Below are 24401 nucleotides of genomic sequence, written 5' to 3'. Positions count from 1 at the left end.
GTGGAAAAAAAAAATGAGGCTGAAGGCCCTATGTAGAGACTGAGTACTGATGGGACTCTTCTCACCTTGCTGCCTGAAACATTTGGTCTCTATTTCCAAGATAAGGTGCTATAGTGTTGAAAATATCATGTTTCATAGTGCAGATGAAGCAGAATTCATGGGCCCAAGCAATATCTTTTAATAGAACTACTAATACAGCTGGGAAAAAATATGTAGGATTTGAGGCACATTATCCCTTCTTCATATCTGAAATAAAAGTAGCAAACTTCAAAGCTAACACAAGTTGAGAACAATTGTTCAGAGTTTAGATATGTTAATCAGACCATTTTATACAGAGATAGCTCTCATGGAGTACATGAGAGATATTAGTAAGGAGGAGAATGATAAAAGAGTTATCTTGTATGGCAAGGAAAAAAAGGAGAGACACATTCAGAAGGGGAGGGGGATCATCTGCAAACCCTCTGTACCCAACAAAAGAAGATAAAAATTGCTCCAAAGAGCAATTTCTTTCCTTCTAAGGTAGGTGGGATGAATTACCCCCTAGAGGAGCACGTCATTCTCTCTCTGCTGACTACAGCAAAAGCTTGGGCAATTAGCTGAGAGTTGTCACCTAACTTTTGGAGAGAACTGAAGTTACTCCTGACAAAACCCACTCTTAGTAAGCAATGAGGCATAAAGAAGCCACGTGCTAATTATAACAGTAATCACCACTGTAATGTTCTGGATTGCTTTAAAAAACACTGTCACCATACCTTTAGCTAGCGGTTCCACAGTAATAATCTCACTGCTGTTGCCTCTTCCCGCAGCAGTCACCGCAACCACCCAGACACTGTACTGGCGATTCCGGCTGAGGTTCGGGATTCTGTAGGAAAATGAGTCAGGAGAGGCTTCAAACTCGCTGATTACCTGTGGTGGGAGAGACAAATGTTTCCAGACTAAAATAAACAGTATTTGCATAAAGTCCACTAAACTGAGTGCTAAAAAGCCTGTTACTTCAGGGTACTTTGAATGGGTATCAATTGCTCCAAACAGATGGCAATAAACAGAACAGACGCAACAGCCTGTTGCAGTCAGTTTATATTCAGTGAATTTGGGCCTATATTTTGTTGACAAATTGGTTGGGTTTTTTTTTCAGATTAGTACATTTATATGTCTATTTTTACAAGGTTGGATAAGCAATTTAAGACAACATATCTGACAATTTTTTACCATCAGCACGCCTGACTAACCAATCTTACTTTATACAAAACGTTCTCAACGGAAGATTCAGTCCTACATCTGCTGTGAAATCTGGAGTTTGCTACTCAAGACATGTCTTTGGTCACCTAGAACATCGTGCTGGTGTTCCCTATTCCTGTATTTGATGGCTTATTCCTTCAGTAATGGAGTGAATAAAAAAAAACAACTGGATTCTGTAACAGAAGTTCAAACTTCCTCCGGGTCTAATTTTGTTTAATCACAAAATTACTTCTGTTGAAAGATTCCCAGCAGAAGGTCATCTCAGCTATTTAGCCTCATTAGCAGCAAAGGACAAGTACTGGAAGAAATGCCAGTTCAGGCTACTCTTGCACTGTCACTCAAGCGCCTGGGCTCTGGGCTGCAGTGAAGCCAACAGGCTGCTAAGCAGTACTTGTTTATCAGTGAGATGTTCTGCAGTCTACACGAAGTGACCTGTGTGAGAAAAGGCATAGAGAAATTTATGGATTCCTTCAGGGGATGTGGGCTTTGTGCACCTCAGCACATCCTCCACAGGATAGTTGACTCCTTGGTGGAGGGGACGGGAAACCTCATCAGCCCTGAACATTATTACAAAGCTCAGCATAGCCAGTTTTATTTCTGACATAGGCTTTGTGATTCTTGCACATAAAAATAGCAGGATAATGAACCATTAGAATGAATAATAAAGACTCACTTCCCTGTGCAATACTTAGCATGGTAATGGCTAACTAATATGAAGCTAAGAATAATTATAATGTTAATGACGTAGAAAAGAAGCTTTTACTAGGAATCAGCATTAAAAATAATGCATCAGTGTAAGCTAAAGTTGATTCGGGCTGGCAGAAAAAGTGCAAGGAGTCTCTTTGATATACAAATATCTGCTGGTGGTAAAGGCCAATTTCATCTGCTTAGCATTTCAAAAGGTAGGTTGACCTGAAAGCATTAGAATATATAGTGCTTCAAAGTGAATTCAAAATAAATAAGGGATACTTCTGAGGTATCATTAAACACTTCTCCAGTCTGAATGGGTAGCCAGTTTCAGCTAGTGAATGGGTCACTGCATTCTGTATTCTTGAGGTGGCATCTCTTATAGCGAGGGGAAGACAGGAGTTCATCTCATCTCACTTTTGAAATCTAGAGTATCTGAATCTAAGCCAGTCATCTTTACTCCCTTCAGAGACCACACAAAGGAAAGTTAACTTTTAAGAGGCAAGGTTCTCTGGCCTATTTACAACACATAAGTTGCAGTGGGATAAATCAAGCCCTTGACGTACCTATGTTTCACCACCAGTTATAGAAGTGTCCATGTAACTAGTCCAGGTGTAGTTGTCTGTGCTGAAGACATGAGAAGTTAATGTGCTTGTAAACTGAAATATTTAACTCTCTGGTTTTTATACAAACCAGACACACAAAATATGTGTGTCTCTATTTGCCTCTACAAGAATACATCCTGTTTCCTTCATGGAGACTAAGATTTCTGAGGAGGTTGGTATGCTCCAGCTAACAGTTACATAGGCTCAGCACAAGCCCAAATAGTGAACTTGCCATACTTTCTAGCCGATCTCATTGCTCCTGCCAAAATGCCATGTCAATTTGTCCCATTTAGCAAGCATTTGCCCGGATTTCCATTTCTGAAATGAAGAGGTCAGCGCAGGCAGACAATTCTATTATTATGTGAAATATTACAGCAGGTTTTGAGAATCATCTGTCTTGACATTTACACAAAAATATTGGACAAATGCCCATGGTTTGAGAGGCTGGATCTTTGTGAGGTCATGTATAAAAATTAATATATTGATCATAACATAGGAGGCTGAATTTTAATAATCATGAGGCAGCATTCCTAGAGTTAATTTGAAAGTCGAACAGGCTAGGCTGTCACTGGCACTTAGGCTCATTAATGCAGGTATCACATACAAGCTACTTCTTAAACCACCTATTAACACGCAACATGGATACAGCATTTAGGAACAACTAACCGTTACAGACTTCCTTATTTCTAAACCTTCATTCCAGCAAGGATCAGTACAGGTAAATTTACACTGTTTTTTTCCATGACTCCTGTAGTTTATGAAAGGCATATGGCTGCTTTTGGAAGCCACTCCTAATACTGCAGATCTCCTGCTTGAAATGCCTCACTGCTCTGCTCCTCTCTGCAATAAGAGAGTCTGGGAAAGTCAGACGGATGTACACTCTGCATTCAATTGCTAAACACCAATAGGAGCAACCTGGCTTGAGATTTTATGTTTGGGATAAGGTAAGCAACTAAGCATAATAGGAAAACCTCAGCCTTGGAACTACAGCACTGACATCAAGCGCTCCTGCTCTGAGGGACAGAAGTTAAAGGCAAAAATAAAAAAAACAAACTGCCCTCCAAAATTCCTCTGGTTGCAGTGTGGTCAGCTGGAAGAATGGGCATTATTGTCTCAAAATAGACAAGTTCTCTCTCTGTGGAAGGAATAATCACAGAATTAGTTTCTCTAATGCCATTTAAAATGCCCATCTGTGATTCCTTTCATCCGCAGAGAGTCGGCATCGTTCTCACACTTGCAGCTGTAGCTACTCCGAACAGAAATTCAATTATTCATTGAATTAATTTATTAATTTTCTCTGGTAAAAGTATCTTCACTACATTAATGACTTTAATTTTCTGGAAATAAACTGCTATAGCAAAAGATTTTGGGCTTTACGTGGTTAACATACACCTTCTGTTTTCTCAGCTGGTGTTCCCATATAAATAATTGGGGATGCTCCAGTGACAAAGAATCAATTTTACTTTTAACTTTGGCCTGTCATTTCAATTAGACTAACATGCCATAGACTCCCATTACACAAGAAGAAGAAAGAGAACTTTGTCAGCAAAGAGCAGATTAAACAACTGAAATATGAAATGTTTCAAACGAATGCCACCTTGTCACATATTGGTCTTTGCATGCGCCAGTATGAAACATATACTGCTGTTTTATCCCTAAAGCAGTAACATGCTTGCTCAAATGATTTTTTTTCAGCTTATAGATGATGCATTAATTTTCCTTCTGTCTTCAGTTCACTGTCTAAGAAGCACAGACAGAGCCATGTTTCTAAAAACCCAGCAAAGTCTGTGAAGAATAAAATTGAATCGAAGTCCTTTGTCAGGGTGCAATCAATCTACTTCTCAAACCACGCAACAGCAAGAGATGCTGTGGAACAGCCACTGCAGGGAGCATCATTTGCCTCTGATGCAGCTTCATCTCTACTGGTATACTTACACTTTGAAACAGTATGCCATCTCCTGGCATTTCTGACTCCTTTAGAAAGTGATTACATAGGCAGTGTGCACAAACTCTGAGCCCCCAGGCTGTTTTTTTTGTTTTGTTTTGTTTAATTGTTTGTTGCATTTTTAACACAGCCTGGGAAATTTTGAAACGGTGCATTAGAAGAAAAACAGGTTTGTAATAGTTTTCCAAGGAGTTAGGGAATTTCCCAAGCAGGGAAGTAAAGAAACAGGCAGCATTTAGGGTGGACTGGAAATTATTAAGTCAAAGCAATTCTGTACCGTGACTACAATAGCATTTACACAATTTCTGATGTAAAATAAGTGCACAGGATCTCTATCTCCTTTTTCCTTTACAATTTGTGAGGAAACATGGAGGTGAACTGAGAAATCCATATGGAAACTTTAAGGACAAGAGAGAAAAGCAAAAAACACCTAAGGTTTGTGTTGTGTGTATATGCATTGGGTACTTGTAAATTGGCTGCCTCACCTTGAAAATAAAAAATACATGTATATACTACTTAGACTGGCATGTGTTTTTTCATTATGAATTTAGGTATAAATTATGGCCATAGAAAATCCTAAAAAACAGCACTAGAAGGACCTTGAGAGTTCACCCAAATCTATCCTCCTCCTTTAAGCCAAATTCAACTATATCTGCACAATTTCAGACAGTTTGTTCAACCTGATTTTGAAGACTTAAAATAAATGAAGTTTTTGCAACTCCCTAGGCTGCAAGACCTATTCAATTGCTTAAACAGTCTTACTATTAGAAAGCATTCCTGAATTTTAGCTTGAGTTTCTTGCATTTTAAGCCCATACTATTAGGAACATAGAGAATAGATTACTACCTTTGTCTTTGCATCATTCTTTAATCTACATAAAGTTTTATCATTCCCTTCGAAGTTCTCTCATTCCTTTCTCCACTAGTACCCTTCTCTTTTAACAACTTAATAACCCCAGTGCTTTCAACATTGCACAGAAATCACACTTTCTCTAACAGTTTCTCTGCTGTTATCCTTCAGAATCTCTAATGCTGATCCATAGTCTTCTCAAATACAGATTCCGAACCTGTATGCAACAATCCCAGGGTATCACATTTGGTTTTTCACGAAAAGATTATAAAGGTAGGTAACATTCATCTTGGGATGCACAATAACCTCAAAGTCCCCTCCTGAAGAATCTAGCCAACTGCTAGATAATCCAGGACTTCTGTAGCTGGCTGTTCATATTACCCATTTTCTTGCACTTACCCATACTAAATTTTATCTAAATGTTTTCAGACCAAATTTCCAATTCATCATGTATGAATTCTAGTTCTGCCTCCATTGTACTTGCAATCCCTCCCAGCCTTGCATTCCCTGTAAACGTAATAGGCACTCTATTTCATTATCCAGATCACTAATGGAACCACTGGACAAAAGAAGACTCAAAAAGGATACTGATGCTGCTCTTTCCTGCCCACATCAACAAACCACTGGTTTCATAGTCTCCTACACACCACCAATCAGTTTTATACCTAGCCAGAGCTATCCCAGTGAAGCCATGTTTGCCTAGCTAGGTTTCTCACAATAAATATACATACACTAGGCCTATCTCCATTGCTAAATGAGAGAGTCAGGGAGCATGTTGAGCACTCCACCCAATGATCCACAACACTTTTTAACTTGCTCTCTAGCTCAGTTTTGTACTACTCTAAACACCTCTCTTCAAACCAAATGTGCTTTAGAGGGGCTTGTGCTAAGCAGTGTAGACAGACATCAGCCAACATCATGTCCAAACCCAAGAGGTTCTGGTATGTGCCTTTAAGTCTATTTAATAAATTACAAAACTAGCTATGATCACCTTTGAAATAGTTCCCTTCTGAGTTGACACACAGCTGCACACACTGCTGCCAATGTTCAAAGCAATTCTACAGATAATTTTCAGAAAGGATGTTGAGGACCTCCATCATTTCAATTTTCACGTCTTCTACTGACCAAAACTGGGTTCCTTTGAGCACTGACTTGATCCTTGAGAAGGCATAGATATCTCAGGGAGCCAGGTCTGGCAAACAGGTTCCACTCTTAGTTCCCAAGCTATATTTTGTGCTGGAACTCATATTCTTGAGGTCAGGTCCTTCTCCTTGGCCCTTGTTTAATCATCAATACAGATGAGGCCTACAATGAGCACTGTCTCACCAGCAATTTAAGCTTTTAGCTCTACAAGGTCGAAACATCTCCATCTTTTAGTACACCACCATCATAGAGTCGTCTACCCTGCTCTACGCTCTTGGAAATGATGTTTAAGAGTCTCCTGGACTAACAAGTTAACCAGTAATGGGGGTTATGACAAGTTGTTTCCAACTGGAAGCAAACTGGGCTAATAAGAAGGCAATACAATTATTACTGTATTTATAAAAAATGAAAATGAACTTCAAGTTCTGCATCCCTGAACAGAGTAGACAGACTACTGATGTGCCCTCTCAGTGAACTTCTTGAAGATGTGAATCTCTGCCTGAGGTCATGGACTAGTAATTTTCTCCAGGGCTGCTGGCTTTTGCTTTGCTTCCTTTCAGAATTAGACAGATTTTCAGAGCTGCAAACAACCACCAGTCCTGGACCATAGTGTTTAGTAAGACTCTGGATAGCACTTTGATCATATAATTGCTTCTAGTTAGGTCTTGCTCTTTTGGTTCATGTTTTGAAACATGATATCAGTTTTTCACTCAACGTTATTGAAGATAATTCTTTTAAACAGAAGCTGTGCACAAAGCCAGAATGCAGATTCCATTATATATATATATATATATATATATATTCCACCTAATATGCAGACCCACAGTATTAGAATGTGCAAGATGGAAATTTTGGAAACAGCAGAGACAGCAGAAAAATCTTGCAAACCCATTTCCAGGAAGTACAGCTGGAAAACAGCCCATTGCCTGGACTGCCAGTTAGCCCATGCTAGTCAAGGAATCTATTGTTTGGGAGGCACTGAAATACAGCATGTGCTCACCTCTTTGCAGCAACTCACAGAAAGTCAGTCCATCAGCCTCCTCGGGCTCATGATTGGAGGAGCACATGGTGTCACAGGCTGGTGACCAAAGGATGGCCAGAAGACTGCCCACTGGGCTGCAAGGAGACCTGCTGTCCACTTTAGCAGCACCAAGAAATTACCAAGTTTGTTCAGAGCATTTCAATCAACTCACAAATCTTATGACCCCATCTGGTCCCAGGTGCTCTGTCCCTTATATGATACAGAAGGGAATACAACAAATTCATACCTGCTGAAATACGCTGCAACTGACACCAAGCACTTATTGTTAGACTATATTGATATACCTGTTTATGAGACTTTATTGTGAGGCAAGATCATAGTTTTATGAACAAATCAATATCAAATTTGGCTTAGTAGGGCTTTGCAAGGAGACCTTTTAAAAATCGTATAAACTACCATATCATCAGAATTAATTTATGCTCTTTCTCATCTTTCTTGAGATCTGCTCCATGACAAAAAAAAAGATAGGCAAAAACATAAAGGTGACAAAGCAATTAAAAAAATGTATGTCTATGTCTGAGATCTAACAAAGCTGTGAAATAACTATGAAAAAGCTGTAAGCAGTACAGATGGTATATTACAAAAGACATATTTTAAATATCATTCAAAATCAGTTTTAAAAATAAACCAAAAATTTGACACTAGTTCCACGCTATATAAAGAACAAGAATTAATAAACATAAATATCTTAATGCTGTAAAAAGTACTTTATCAGCAGTGATAAACACTGCTTGTAGTATACAAATAAATACATATATTTTAAATTCAACCTTACAAATTCTAAATAAGCTTCCATTCAACGGTAACTTTATCTACTTAGCTGACTTCTGCCAGTTACCTCCCCACTCTTTTAAAAGACCTTCAGCATCCCTTTAATCACTGAAGCCTCTATAGTGTTCAAAACCAAAACAGTTCTGGCTTTTGCTCTGTTTTCCGTGCCTTTTAGTCAAGTCTTCAAAACTAGAGAGGAAACGGTGGTCAGAAAGTACGATGCAAAGCTGCCTCATGTTGAGTTAGAGTTTGGGCGCATCCCATGAAAAATCAAGACAACACTTCTTTCTGCCTGCAATAATTGTGTGGATGCTGGGATTTTATATTACCTAATTCTGGGTCTTTAAAGACTTACGCTAAGATAATTGCATATACTTTTGTATATGCTAGTTTAAGATTCATATTATCTAGTTTAAGGTAACCATGTATAATTTCTCTAGAGAAAACAAAGCGGGAAGCTTTTGGAAGAAGATTCATTCACCTTCTCCCAGACATCTAGCTTCTTTCCTCTGATGAAAGGAAAGCCTTGATGACTACAGAATCAGCACAGATACCTTTTTTCGAGATGTCTTGAAGTTAGGTCATCTTAATCTCACCTTGAGTCTGTAAGTTACAGATAGAGAGCAGAGATGACTCTTCTTTCACAGGGCGCCTGTGTATGTTTTTGAAAGGATATCAGTAATACATTGCAAAGAATATCTTCCAGCTTTTTTCTGGAAGATGCGGTAAGTCTTTGTATTGGGGAACATACCTCTAACATAAAGGACTTCATAAGAAACCAAGATATTTGGCCTAAATGTTTCCCACCTGGACCTTTTTAATAGTATGTAATCAGAATTAGGAGGTTGCAAACTACGTAGTTGTGGAAGAGAGGGAGGAAACCTGGAGAAAGAGTTTGACTCATGCCACTTTTTCCACTGAACAGGAAAAAACCACTGTAAAACACCTAAGTGGGGAATCTGACTATAGTTTTTCCCTCCATGTGATGCTCTACAGATTGACAGAAAAAGGTGCATAGAGATGTGAGAAACAGATGAATAGTCTAGTTGCTTCTGCTGCTACTGCTGCTCATCTTATCCCAGGACCGAACAGACAGAATGTACATGGAATGGTGTTGTACAGACATGATACAACTGTTGTAAAATTTTACAGTAGGTTAAACCATGTTGTTTTGTTTTGTTTTTCTGTCAGTGGTTTTAAAGCAAAAGCAAGAAATGAAACAAATGCAGAAGTCTAGTAGGTTTAAGAGTATGTTTCTCAGAGAAAAATACCAAAAATATCAGTAACCCATCTGCCCCAAATGTTCCCAGACATCGGTCAATTTCCAATATCAATTATGTTTTGAAGTACATTGACTTGGGTTTTTGCCAAGTATAAGACAGTTTCCTTCTTCTCCATCATTACATCACACCTGTTCATCTCCCCCATCTTGTAAACCCAACTCTTAGTATTTCCAGGCCAAGATGAATCTTTGCTAGGCTTTCAGATTTTGTATCTTTCTAAATCCTTTGTAGAAGTCCAGAACTGTAGAATTTCAGTTTCCAAAGATTCTCTCAGATAGGTCACGGCTAGGTACCTGAGGCTGACTGTACAGTGTGTGGTAAGAGATAACTCCAATTCATCATCCTTATTTCAGCATTGGGGTCTGCTATATGTTTAAGTTCATCATCTGGCTGATCCAGCTAATAACTTTAACATGACAGCATCATCTGAGGTAATTGCATGAACACCCTCACTCTATTCATCTGGTTCAACAGCATCTCACTCTGGAATTTCTTGTCCTTCCATTCCTCCGGCTTCTGCTCATTTGGGATCTCAGCCAAGGTGGGTTTAAGGGAAAGATTATATCTCTTAGCAGAATCTCACAACCATCAACATTTCCAAATTATTGCCAGGATTCAAGACCAGAGAATAAGCTGTTTCTTCTTACCAAAAAACCACAGATTTTAAGATTTACACCTGGTTGCTTTGCAAGCTTCTTGTCATATTTGCCAGTCTTTGGGTACTCATGCTAGAAAGTGAAATGCAATCTGTAGTCTCCCAGAAATCCGAGTTTTACTGTGGTGCAGACCTCAGTACAGGGCCTTTGGGGAGCAGCTTCACAGAGGTGCCACTGCACTCAGCTCCATGGAAACTCGCTTCATACTGTACAGTAAGGGATTTGGTGTCAAATAGAGATTTAAAAGTCTGGCAGAGATATGACTAGTGAGCAGCTGGAAAACTAAGTGGATATGAAGCATTTAATCAAAGACAAGGGAATCTACATTTAAGAATCACAATCCCTCCTGTAATATGCTGAACAGTTATGGGTCTTGTTTGGTATTAATAACATGTTCATTGAACATCATGCCCTACAGAAGCCAGCAATAATTCTGTGTAGCACAGACAGCTTTTCAGAAGAAAGCAGCAATAGTTTCTGTTTTCTAACCCTAACAATTATAGTTTGGGTAATACAGCTTTTCTGATGGAGGAACTGTACACTGGACACACACACAGACCTAAACAGATATGCACAACTTTGCAAAATGGAGAGCATGGTCAACTATGGGGAAGCCAATCCACTTTGCTTATACAGAAATATCCTGCATCAGTGAAATTGTCCCCCAGAGCAGCAGCTGTCTGTGCCACACCGCCCTTTGCTGTGGCAGTGGTGTGGGCAGGAGTATGTGACAACAATGCTCACAAGTGAAGTGTGTTTGGAGGGATAAAGTTTGAGGAGGCTTATAGCCTTGCAAGAAGAGACATTTTGGGGAGAGGGGGAAGCCAGAGCTCTGCTGACTGGTAGAGTCATTGCCACATCAGTTATCAGACTAGGTATGCAGAAAGGCCCAGCAAATCTGCTCGAGACTGCATGTGGTGATAAGAACCCAAGTCACACTACACAAAGAAGGAAGGACAGCAGGACAACACGCTCAAGCAGGTAGTGGAAGGTGGCAGTCAGGATATTAGAAGGCTGGGAGTTGTGACTCTTGACAACAGAAGAAAAACCTTCTGATGTGGGAGAAGGTTTGAGCAGAAGTGAGTCAATTAATATTCTAGCAATCAGGGCTTTGTCTTCTGTTACTGCAGGACCTCAAAGAATCACTGAGAAGGAATGGGATATACCCAGCAAAGTGCAGCAAGAGCACCATTGCAAACTTAGTGTTAAGAGTTTTAAACTAGGTGTGACTGGGGAGAGTGAGAAATGAGGGTGCAAAGGGGCAAAGTAGATGTGTCTAGGAGACAATGTTACAGACGAGGATCTGACTTTTTGCCTGTAAAAGCATTTTAATTTAGGAGCCATCTCAGATGCCTGTACACTGATATATGTAGATTAGAGAAAAGTAACTGGAAGTCTGTGTATAGTTTCAGACCTGCAGTGTCATTGAGATTATAGTGACATGGTAAGATAGCACTCATGATGTGTTCTGCAATGGATGGTTGCAGTCTCTTCAAGAAAGAGGAGTAAAAAGGTGTGAAGGAGGGCTTGTACTTTGTGTAAATGAGTTTCTTGAATGCATAGACTTCTGCCCCGCAGCAGGGGACGAACCAGTAAAGAGCTAATTGGTAAAGGATCAGAGTACAGACAAGTACTTTTACCACACTGACAATTGGAGGAAGGGTGATAAGACTGGAAGCAAGCAATATTGGAGATTTCTGGAGAGTACTTAAGACTATTTTTCAATGGAGGTGATCAATGAACTAACTAGTAGAAATGGTCTGTTGAACGTGTTGTGCACAAACAAGGAAGAACTGTTTGAAGACGTGAAGGTCTCTGACAGCTTTGGCTGTTGTGACCATAAGACTGGAGTTAAAGATCCTGAGAGGAGTGATGGGAAACTGTCCTGAAGGGAAGGGGCTTCAGGACAGCTGGCTGACCTCCAAGGACAACCTTCTCAGAGCACAAGAATGGTCTGTTGTGATAGATGGGAAGCTGAGCAAGCATGGAAGAAGACCAGCATGGATAAACACATAGAACCTGATTGAATACAATTTTTTTTTTTTTTTTTTTTTTGTGGAGGACAAAAGCAAGAAAGGTTTCTTTAACTAAACCAGAAGGCTAAGGGTAGTTTGGGTCCATTGCTCAACAAGGCAGCATAATGCATTCAATGCCTTTTTTTTCCTCAGTTTTCACTGGTAAAGTTTGTCCTTAGGTCTCTATGTAAATCTTCTCGAAGAGTATTAGGGAGTGAAAAAAAATTACCATGCGACCATGGTCAATTAATGGAACTGTGATCCAGATGAACAGTGGGATCTCTGTGCGTGGAAGCTTTCAAAACATTATTAGAGATGTTCCTGAGCAGCTTGATGTAAATAAACTTGCTTTGAGATGGGGGCTGGACTCAGTGACCTCTAGAGGAAACTTCTAACCTTATTTCTATTATTGCATGGAACTTTAAAAATGGAAATCCAATTGGGCAAAATACGTACACAAAAATTGAAACCAAATACTGGCAGAGATAACGTGCAGCTCTCCAAGAAAAAGAAACACATTAGACTGCCACCAAGATGTTTCCTAAGTTGAATAGAAGAAAGGCTCCAATAAAACTTCTATGACATTTAGACCATTGGCAGTATTTTATGTCTTTGACAGCTAAAAATTTTCTATGCACAACTGCTCAAATAAGTTCTGCTTTTAGCTTTCACTATCAGGGAATCGGAGACCAATATCGAGGTCATCTTATTTCACATCTTAAAATGCATGGAACAAAGACAAAAATCGACTGACAATCTCCTGAAAAGGAAAACCACTGAGAGAGCAGTCTCCATTTATTATCCTTTTGCACCTCTACATACATGACTCCTTTCCATTAACCTCCAGGCTTCCCATGGAGAAATAAGACGACTGATGCACAATTTAATGAACTGCTTTGCTAGAAACAGCAGGATAAGCCTGTTCAATATGTTTACTCTTATTAGTGAATGACTGACTAAGAGATCATCCCAACAAAAGCCCAAAGGCAACAATAATGACTGCACTTTTCTAATCAACAAGGTAAACCAGACTTTAACATGTGCATTTCTGAATGAGTGATATCATACTGTTCGTCAACACCCAAATGATACAGTTGGTCTATATTTCCTCAGCTTTTAATCGTTCTCTTCTTTCCCTGTCAGTACTAACACTTTCTCAGCCCTTCCTGCACCAGGAAAACCTTCATTTTCCTACCTTCAGCACACACTATGCTTGCTTTTGCATTGCTTTTTGCCTCTTCTGAGATTACAGGTTCCCAAGCTAGCTAGCCACTGCATGCTTTATGTCACAATGACCTTTTCTGGACACTTCTTGCCATCTACATTTCATTTAATCTAATTCCATTGATTCCTCCTTGTGCAGCGTACATGCCTGAATGCAACAAGAGCTCAGTGGTAGTTGGCTTTTTGGGTTTTGTTTTTTTGGGTTTTCTCTTTCAGAAATCACCTAAATCTCATTTTCTGTTGCCCTTTTAAAAGCCCTGGCAATACACATCTACAATCCAGCGGGTCCTGGAGCAGCCACCTAAGGCAGCTCCCCTCCACAGTCAGGTAGACGCCAACCACACTAGCTTGTTTGCTAGGACACAAACCCATATGCGATGTCTATGGCACCACTGGGAAAACCTACACTGACAGGATGGGATGGCAGCCTGTACTGCAGCTGACAACACCGACTGTTGCTTCCCTGAGTCCTGGGCAGAATGAATGTGATGAGCATCCGGCCAGTACACTGGGGATAGGTACACCTAGAAAGAAGCTGGCCAACATGGGACCATTACATATGACCTTGAGAAGTCAGCATCCTTGGACATGGATGTGGCAGGAAGTGAGATCAAGAGCTGTGTGAGTGTGAAGTATGAATTAGTACACATAATAAGTATTTTAACAAATTCTGGTATGTTTTCCTTCTTATATTTAAAGAATGAGGACCTATTAACTCATATTTCTGTATTTTTCCTATCTTTTTGGAATAAAAAAAATAAAGTTCTGCCTAATAATGCCTATACAATAATACAGGCACAGCAATTAAGCAGCATGACTTTAGAGTCTTGCTTGCCCTTTATTTTGGCTAGAGAACAGACTGCAGTGGAGAATTGTTTTTATTTTTCACTCATTAACCATACTTGTTGGTTGAAATAATACTGTCCTTAGGACTCAAATTGTTTAAAAAGGAAATATCTGCATGCTTCTGTACAAGGGCCACAGATTTTTTAACAGCTTCTGCCCTTGCAAAGCAAACTGAATCACACAAGAGGTAGCAAATCTTGATCTTATAATATACCAGGGTCATATGAAGGTTGTGCTTTGTAGGAAAAATATGCACAAGAAAACCTACAGAGTTAATTTGTTTTCCTGTTGGTAACTTCAACACCAAAGCAGTGTTCTTTTCTAAAGGACTGTGTTGTTAGCCCGTCTAAATTGTACTATATTGACTTGATCTCAGCATACATACACTGCTTGTAAAATACAGTCTGCAAAGAATAGAGACTTCCCGTAAGTTCATCTTTACCACTGTCCTTTTCTCTTTCTCCTCACTAACGCTTAAAAACTGAGTTTGTCTTTCTGCTTAAATGGCAGACTTTTAGCAAAGTTATTTTGCAACCATGGCTTTGACTGAAGGAAGAAATCTCTTCAGGAAGTTTTAATGGCTCTATATATCCAACTACAGCACTTGCTACTTATGATGGCAGAAGAGATGATAAAGACACAGGTCTTCTATTTATTCCCCTCCTCAACGTAATTTAAGACTACTTTCTCCGTGAACTACTTGTCTCTGCCACCAATGAGTCATACAGGGACTTCCTTGGGTTATATAAACTGTATCCACACAGGAGTGTTAGCATTCAAGCACCTCTGCAGCAGACTTATTCACTGCAAAACTAGCTCTGAACAAAATAACATTTTATTTTGTAATGCTTTCAAGGATAAATGATAACAAAGCATTTTTTTTGAAATAATGTTGAAGGAGCGTGTCCTATATTAAATGTGTCCTGAGCTCTTGCACTTATTTAGGGATGCGGAAACTGGCTTCTGGAAACTGACCACTAAGTGTGATGACTGGCTGACGCACTGGTACAGAAGACCTGTTCTGTAAGCCACAACTCATGCTGATCTTCAAAACACTAAAGGGAAGTGGTACAGGGACTGTCCTTATGGATATATCTTGTACGTATATATACACATATGTGTATGTACATATATATTTACATGTACACACATACATACATCACACACCCGGGTAACAAAAGCATAACTATACATGTGCACATTAACAATTAACAGACAACACAAACACATTCAAGTGCCTTTACCTTGGGCTAAGGTATACAATTATATCCTTGCATAATACCATAATGAACTCCATAAAAATGCAACAATAATATTCAGTAGAGGTCAACACTAGCAAAATGAGTAACTATTCTTGTCATTGTTCATTACTGAGGTACTCCAAAAGGTAACTATATAATAAGCAGGCTTAAAAAAATTTGTATATGACAGAAGTGTATATATAGAAAAAACCCGTAGCCAAGGATGTTTATTCTCCTGGCGATGTAAACACATAAAAAACCCGTTGCTAGCAAAGCCTCGGGAATAAACATTGCAGCTTTGTGCACAGTAAATAACCAGCAAGAGCCAGCAGCACCACCTGGTGTTCTCGCTAAATCCCCAGAGAAGTGCTTGATCCCGAGCCTCAGTAGCAAGGGTGGGTTCTGTAAACTCTGACCTCTTTAACCAACTGTGTGCAATAGAACTGTACAAACCACGATGGAAAAATCTCTAGTTAGTTTACACTTAAACAGTATGCTCGACATAGTTTGCTTTGCATGTATGCAGTTATTAAATTGAGTTAGGAGCCAGTAGTCCCAAAACATAAAATAAACCAGGGATATCCAACCCTTAGCTCTGGATGTGACTAATAAATCCTGCTTATACTAGGCATCAGTTTAAGCATAGCCACGGAAAGATGTGTGTTTTGCCCTGTGTCCCTTTGAGTACCTGCAGAATTAACTCACTTGCTGGAAGTGTGGGTTGGGTGAGGCTGCATCTGCCTTCAGGGTCCCCTTCTCACACACCCTCAGGCCTTCCTCTCTCAGCTTTGAAAATAAGCCTGAAGCACTTTCAGAAATTTCTCTGTCAAACTCCTCCTATTTCTGGAACAGTATTTTCTTTGTGCATTAAACTAAGTTTACATATTGCAGCTTGTTATGCTACCTTTGATAGGAAGCCCTGCTTAAAAACGAAATCAAAACTTTGAGTAAGTCTAAATAAGCACTTTTTCAATGCATATTAAAATAAATATCCATGGATATTTACAAAGAGCAATTGGCTCTTGTATTTAAAGATAGCTAGATTCCTTTGTGACTCAAGACAGAGAATGATAACCGATATTCAATTCTATTTCTCATTTGTCTATTTTTCAAAGTAATAACATATTGACCTAGAGTGGGCGAATGCTCCAGGCAGAAATAAGTTTATTCACAAGCAAACATGTTTGTTCGTAAGTCATTATGCTCCTTCACACATGAATACCCATAACAAAAAGGTAGAAACTTAGATGAAAACAGAAGTTATATTCAGCAATTGGGTATATAAATACCTGCCTCTGGCTATCACCAGGCTCTACATAGCTTGCAGCCAGTTCTGTAAAAGGTCACTGAGTAAATTCTAAAAAAACCCCATGCCTTAAAAGATACTTCAATTATGACAAAAAAAGACAACTCCAATTATGAGTTTTGACGTGACTTGTAAGTCAGCAATAAGTTTTAAATACTGCAGAAGTTTTATAGGTGGGAAAAAACAAAACCAACTCGCAGCTGTCCCATAGGATCAGGATCCCCCTTTATCCTTGCTTAAGGAAAAGACCAAAAAGCAGGAAAGGAAGTGGCAAGAAAAGCATGAAGAAAACCTGCAGGCACAAAATTTCAGCCTCACAAGTCAGAGCTGCCCTTTTGTGGTCAGACTGTGGGACTTACTGTGGGGTAGGGGTGCGAGCAGAAGACAGTGTATTTCCGAATGATGCCGTTCAGCTTGAGGGGAGGGAGCCAGGACACAAAGACAGTAGAAGCTGAAGCCGCAGCTGCTTTAACACCTGCAGGAGGACCTGGAACTGGAAAAACAAGATGTATTAGAGTAGCCCAAGGCAGGCACTCAATCATCCTACTGTAATGAGGAGCAAAAAGGAAAAGAAGAGCATGCTGCTTTGGTAACTGTGGCCCTGTGGCCCAAGGCAGATGTCTTGTGCTAGGAAGCAAACTCCATGCTGCCCATGCCAGAGGATAGGTTTTGAAGGGCTGTGTTCCCACCCCTAAGAGGGTAGAGGGTCTGCTTTAGAGGGCCTAGAGGCAGAAGCTGCCTCTGATGGTTACACTTTAGTGAAATTATCACCCCCAACCACTGGCTGTGGCCAGTGAAAATTTCCAAACCCCATATTATTGCAAACTGTCAGTTCTGGAGACAAAACTCATGTCAAATGGTTATTTACTGTATAACAGTTTAATGGAGACACATAGTTCAATTGTGAATTTAATGAGATAAAGAGCAAATGAACTGTAGTCCCATGCAGTTATCCCTGCTTGACATGACCCAGGTCTAGCTAGGGGCATGACATGTGAGCAGACATTTGGCCACACAGTCTCCTTGCCCCCAGCCTTGCCCTCAGCAGCTCAGACTTCTATCTGGAACTGCAATATGTGAGCACATATCTATTTCTGTAATTACAGCATCTCGCTCTATAAGCTACCAAAAAGCAACACAAACAAAAAAAAAAAAAAGGAAAAAAACCCTCCTCTCAAAAAAAAAAAAACCACAAACCAAACTTCAGCCACAAGATTTTAAAATCTTGGTACATAATCTTAACTGATTTCTTTGTATGCTTGCATTTTGAAAAAGATTTTAATTTAATTAGCATGCTATATTTAAAACACATTACACTGCGTAATGTTCTTCAACTTTGGAAGTGATCTTTTACTAATGTGAAAAAATTCCTGCATGCTAGAATATCACATTACACATAAGCTGATACTCAAACAGAACAACAAGCTCTACAACTAACATTTGAATTGTTTTTGAATTTCCTAAAAAAAAAAAAAACACCTCATTTGTCAATAGGAAGTTATGTTAAACTATTGTTTTAAATTGCAAAAATAAATAATTTGAAATATATTTGAACGCGGCATGTGGGTAATATTCATGTTAAATTATTAAAATAGATATGTGGTACTGAAAATTACTACATGCAGTATTAAAGACAAAATAAAATATTTTGATGGACTCTTCTCTGCAGAACTTCTGGTTCATGCAGAATCTAACATTTCTTGTCTAATTTCAAGAAAACAACTAAAACGTTAGGATGTGCAATAAAATTACCATTCCAATGCCTGATCAAGTTTCTTTACTTTCACAGAGAACATTTATTCTGCAATACAGGTGGAAAAAAACCTTGTCCAGCAATCTGATCTTTGTAGATAGATCCTTAATCTTGGTTCTGCCTTATTTAAGAGTTAACTTTGCAGCTAACTACTTGAGGTTGTAAAAAACGTTAAGGAAAACTTCAATTTTATATCTGTACAGGTACTACCAGAAGATGTAAGAATAGAAGGAAGATGACAGATAGACACCACTCAGTGCAACATTTCCAAATATGTGTTTTCTATTTATAGTGTGTTGAAAAAGCTAGTAAGGCATCAAGTGAAAATGTCATGATTATAATTGCATACAAACCCAACTCCTCACTGCAAAGGGGCTAATTCAGTTAGCAGCTCTACCCAATACAGAGTAAATATTGATGCTTGACAGCATTCAACTTGTTATTTATACCCAGCTCATTAGAAATGTTATTTGCTCCTGCTGCTGAAGAGTGAAAGCTAGCTCTCCAGGGTAATTACTTAACCCACGGGAGGATTCCTTTACAGTTAGCAATGTTTTCTGGAAATCACTGCAAATAAATGTATGAGGTTAAAGTAATTTATTGTTAAATTAGGGCGTGCTCTGTAGGGACTGGTTTTGATGCTAATTGGTCATGGCTGTCAGCTGATGAGGGATTAACTCAAAATTCATCTAGCATTTTCCAGTCAATGGACGTATGTGAAAATATTACTTGTCATTGAACTGCTGAATTTGTCTAGCATACAGGCCAGCAGAAAGGGGCTAGAAAGAAAGTCAAGGACTCATATAGTCAAATTTCTGAAACTTCTCTAAGGAGGAGTTGGAAACAGGTAACAGTATTTTGCAGTGGTGCTAAAATTATTCTGAATGTTCATTTATCAGTCCTCTTTTTGTATTTGTTTGCATGGTTGTGCACGTGGAAAGGACTGTGTATAGGGAAGTGTTTACATTTTCTTAGCAAGAATTCCACAAACTGTCATCTGACACCTTACAGACCACCACTGCCCTCTGTCCAGAGAGTAAAGTCATTACTCAAACTCAGTCCCTGGATCCTAACAAGTTAGCTCAGCATTAACTGAAACATTTGTTACTAAATATTCTCAACTCCTTGAGAATCTGAAGAAGTTGTGGTGGGGGAATGCAGTGCCTGTCTTATCTTGGCAAGGAAAAGCCCCAGTCTGGCTATGCTAACCTAAGGAATTTTCTCTCATTGCCATTGTGTCCCATAGCCTTACTAGCTTCACTAACTATGAGACAACAGTATCGGGAGACCTGTGCTGTTCTATTGAATTCTCCATGGATCATTATTTAGTGCATGGATTCCCGCAGATCCCAGCAAAGACAAACTAAATGTGCACAATACCATAGTGTCTTTTTTCTATGGTCACCAGGTGTAAAATAATGCTAAGAACCCAGAGTACAACCAGGGCAGAGCATAGAGAAGCCAACCTTCCAGGGAGGAGATTTGGAAAATTTAACATCAAAAATGGCCTCATTCTCCAGTTAGCAAGGCTTTGAAAGACACAAAAATAGCATGCTGCTTTCATGTGGAGAAGAACACTTTGTATTCTTGACAGTATGAGTGAAATGCTAACACAGAGAAAGCAATTATACTGATACAACTAGTCTGGGAAACAGCATTTAGATGTACTGGATAACGGGGAGGAGCTCCAGGAACTTTCTCATTCCCCTTTTCATAAGCAGAGAGATTATCACCATTTCTCTTCACAGTACTGAACAGCAGGGAAGCAAATGCACAGAGTGCAGTGCATTTACCAGCGATATCACCAATATATCTGAAAACTGAACCCTGTTCCATAAGATATATTTAATCCTGCACCACATAAGACTACCTTGTTGACTCTTACATTTATGAAAAAACAAATCAAATAAACTCCTGACTACCATCAGTAGCACCTTTGTTCATGTATATGTCCCACCCACAACTGAGACCTATGCTAGTCAAAACACCTCCACATGTGTGGTCCACCTCTCATTCACTCTGAACTCATATTAATCACACTGTTTCTATCAAACCCTGCCAGTTTTGCAAGGGAAACGTTTATTATTCTGTACATTCTTTTTGTTAGTCAAAAAGATAAAACCAGAGATCTCTGACAATAGGAAAAAATTTATTAGGGAGTCATTAAGGGCAATTTTCTATCACAGTGCCCAGGTGATAAACTGCATGGCCATCCTCAGCAGCTGAACAAGCCCAAGCAGAGCTCTGCTCCAAAGACTGCTGAACATGCTCATGATTGGATTTATGCTTATTTGTTTTAGAATAAATATAAAGCTTTATCAGATGGTATCTGTACCTCCATCTCTCTCATGTCAGTCACCGGGAAGCTTGGTGTCATGAGAGAGAAAGGAGAGGAGGAAAATCTCTCTGGATTCAGGCAGAGTCTTACAATGAGGCTGGCAAAGAGGTTTAGTGCTATTCCTCCTTCCCTGCAGCTGGTCCCTGCTGCTCCCTTGCTGCAGCTTTTACCCTTGCTCTGAACCTCAGTGGCAGAGGAGAGCTGGAAGGACAGCACTGCTGCAAAATGAAGTCTTTTCTGATATACAAACTCCTTTCTGTGCAAACAAATATGACAGAGAAACATGTATCCCCCTGCATCACAGAAACCTCCAAAACAACCTCTGCCGGACACTCAGTAAAAAGCAGGGTAGAGGACAAACCCACAATGAATTCTTAAAAACTGGTCATTTCTGTTTGGCTTGTTTTTCTGACAGGAGGAACTTCAAGAAGAGCATTTTTCCTGAAGGCTAAGGCGGGGGGGGGGGGGGGGAGCAAGCTAGAAAAAACCCATAAATATGATTACATTGAAAGGAAAGCTAATTTCCTGTTATTTGCTAGAGCTGTTCCCATTTCCTAAGCTGATCAGCAGCAGTGTCTGACCTCTGGTGTCTAAAATCAGTATCAGACATTACAAAAAATAAAAGCATTAACTCATTTCATCCAGGTTGATTACTTCATTCCCTGGCTTACTCTTATTTTGCTACATTGGAGATTTCAAGCGTGCTAGAGAAATTTTGTCTTGATATCTCTAGCTGAATACCAACAGAGAAGTTGAACACCAACAGAGAAAGACGCCATGATCTACATTTCAACAGCAGCAGTGGAACACACTGCACCACTGAATTTACAAAGAGAAGTTTCTCCTGAACTAAAAGAGACTAAAAAAAAAAGATAAATTAATAGCATGATATGGCCTCATATTAATAATGACATGGAGGCCTTGGGAGCTACTTACAAATATGTCAGATACACAGATTTCATTAGACGATGGTGGAATATCTTGTGTCACAGTTTTAGCCAGAGAATGTCTGAGAACAGAGATATGAGCTTTCCAGGTCTAAGCTCTTTTAAGATTGCAATTATATGTATTTCACGTGCTGAGAAAGTGTTCAAGCTAGCTTTAGAGCAGTATCTTTTAGGTGCACTGAAATCAGTCCTACTGAATAATCCTCTACAGCAGACCCTTTTCCTTAGAAAATTATAAAGGAAATGTTCTTTTTGAGGAATGAGTGACCTGTTAGATACAGCAATGTGAATGCTCTTTTCCCATTTAACTTGCACAGCCTTAAGGAAGTTTACAGCGTTTTGGCTTATATATAACCACAGCCCTTTATGCATTCCATTCTAAACCTTTACTGCCTTTAATAGAAAGTTGTGAAGCTGAAACAAAACATGAAATCATTTTATTTTCTGAAACACCTTATAGTTTAGTTTATCTGGACAAAAGATTTAATGAGTGAAATCACTATGAGGCATCAGAAAACATCTGAAAAAGGTTAGTCACCCTGCCTCGGGGTGAAATATTGCTGAACTGTCAGGAGGATTAAAGATGAGAGATGAGCCTTTGCACAGCAGCCAAACATGGTCAGAGTCTATGTGCTTCCTACATCCCAGGGCCTGTCTGATCTCAGAAAGGGAAAGAGCAAAAGAGCCACCCGGAAAAAAAAAAAAATGGGGCTTTTGATACTTCAGCACTGTTGCAAACTGGAGATAGGACACAGAAGATGGACAGATGTATGTATCAGGAGAGGGAGCAATGGGCACAGTAAAGCTTCTGATAGGAAATACTGTTGAAAAGCAGCAATTTATCCATCAGCTTCCCTGGCCAGCAGTGCAGAGAGAAGTATTCAACAAACTTTGCGGCAAAAGATGTGGTGTTATAGAATCATAGAACAGCTTGTGTGGGAAGGGCTCTTTAAAGGTCATCTAGTCCAACCCCTCTGCAATAAGGAAGGAACATCTTCAGCTAGATCAGGTTGCTCAAAGCCCCATCCAACCTGAATTTGAATGTTTTCAGAGATGGGGCATCTGCCACCTCTCTGGGCAATCTGTTTCAGTGTTTCACCAACCTCATTATAAAAAAATTATTTCCTTGTATCTAATCTAAACCTACCTGGTTTTAGTTTAAAACTGTTACACCTCGTCCTATTGAACAGGCCCTGTTAAAAAAATTGTCCCCATCTTTCTTACAGTTCAACTTTATGATGGATCCTTAACTGATACAGGATACTAAAGGGAGGCTATGGAGTCCTTATCACTGTAAATCCTGGAGAAAAGCTTAGTTAGTAACAGCAATGGCTGAGATGTGTCTGATCCTCTTTAGAGCAGGGGAATGGTCTTGGTAAGGTGTCAACAACCTTTTGGGAGCAGTACATCATGTTTTTGTTGTCCGCAGTGTGAGACAGAAGTACTGCTGGCACCACTTCTGCCATCTGATCTATTCCAAAAGCCAAAGGAATCACACACAAAAACAGGATACTATCTGCACCCTGGTAAGTTTTGGTAGTCTGCAGCTCCCACCAAATTTCTAACTCAACAGAAACCAGTGCACGGCATTCCCAAACAGCTGTTATGACTTCTACAGCATATGTGCCATGAAGTGCTGACCCAGGAGCCAGGGGCCGTCTCTACAGGTTGGCTTTTTGGGGATGAATGGAAAAATGCTCTTTATTGTCCTCCAACATCGAACTGGCTGGCCACATGTAAGGCAGCAGGCTGCAAAGTTCCTCGATACGTAGAACAGCAAACACATTTCTGCTTGTCCTTAGGGCTGCTCTGACATGAATTCTATCTCCCCAAGACCAGCCCATGCCTGAGCTCCTGGAGTGTTGTGGCACAATCCCAATGTCTGCTGGTGACTTAAGTCCTGGTTCGAAGGTTACAGTGTCTGTGTTCAGAGAATATTCAGGGAAAGGTTGCTATGCTGGGATCTACTTGACAGAAGGTAACTTGAAAATGCAGCAGATGATCTTACAGCTCTCTTATTTTTTAGATATTTCTTTTAAATAAAATCATCTGTCTCCAAGCACTCATTGTCTCAAAAGCATCTGACAGGACTTAGGTGCTCCAAAGTAGCTGTGAAAGGACTTCACAGTTGGATAAGAATGACCTAATGTTCAGTGTGGAAGACACACAAGTCTGTAGCTGAGCAAATTGTCCTTGACTATTTCAGACTAGCTGTAATACCTTGAGACAATTTGAAATAAAGCCATTATTGCAAGCTGATGCAGGATCTCAGTGATACCTACCTCTAGCAAGTACAGAAAGTAGACCTATATTAACCAACATTGCTATATGCCTGCATTTCCTCACATTTCTGAGCTATAAGACATTCACTTACCTTTTTAGCTCATAATTCAAAATTTATCAAAGTAATGGAGAGTATTAAGCCCATGAAAACAGAACTAGAAACAAATACGTCATTTGATAACATTTGATAATGTAAGAGAAAATTTTAGAAGTGAAATTTTCATTTAT

At 39.5% G+C, this 24401-nt stretch overlaps 1 protein-coding gene across 2 annotated transcripts in view; it reads right to left on the bottom strand.

Annotated features, from left to right (window-relative positions):
• Positions 1 to 24401, bottom strand: part of DSCAM (DS cell adhesion molecule) — a 460069-nt gene that overhangs the window by 62167 nt on the left and 373501 nt on the right. For both annotated transcript variants that reach the window (XM_054085418.1, XM_054085408.1), the window contains exons 20-21: positions 17212 to 17345; positions 753 to 906 (exon numbers count right to left, since the gene is read on the bottom strand). In XM_054085418.1, the coding sequence (XP_053941393.1) occupies positions 753 to 906; positions 17212 to 17345 (288 nt within the window). The remainder of the gene's footprint in view (positions 1 to 752; positions 907 to 17211; positions 17346 to 24401) is intronic.

Source organism: Cuculus canorus, chromosome 1, assembly GCF_017976375.1.
Source record: "Cuculus canorus isolate bCucCan1 chromosome 1, bCucCan1.pri, whole genome shotgun sequence".
NCBI lineage: Eukaryota > Metazoa > Chordata > Aves > Cuculiformes > Cuculidae > Cuculus > Cuculus canorus.
The sequence above is the reverse complement of the archived record's forward strand: the minus strand, read 5'-3'. Positions and strand labels throughout refer to the sequence as shown.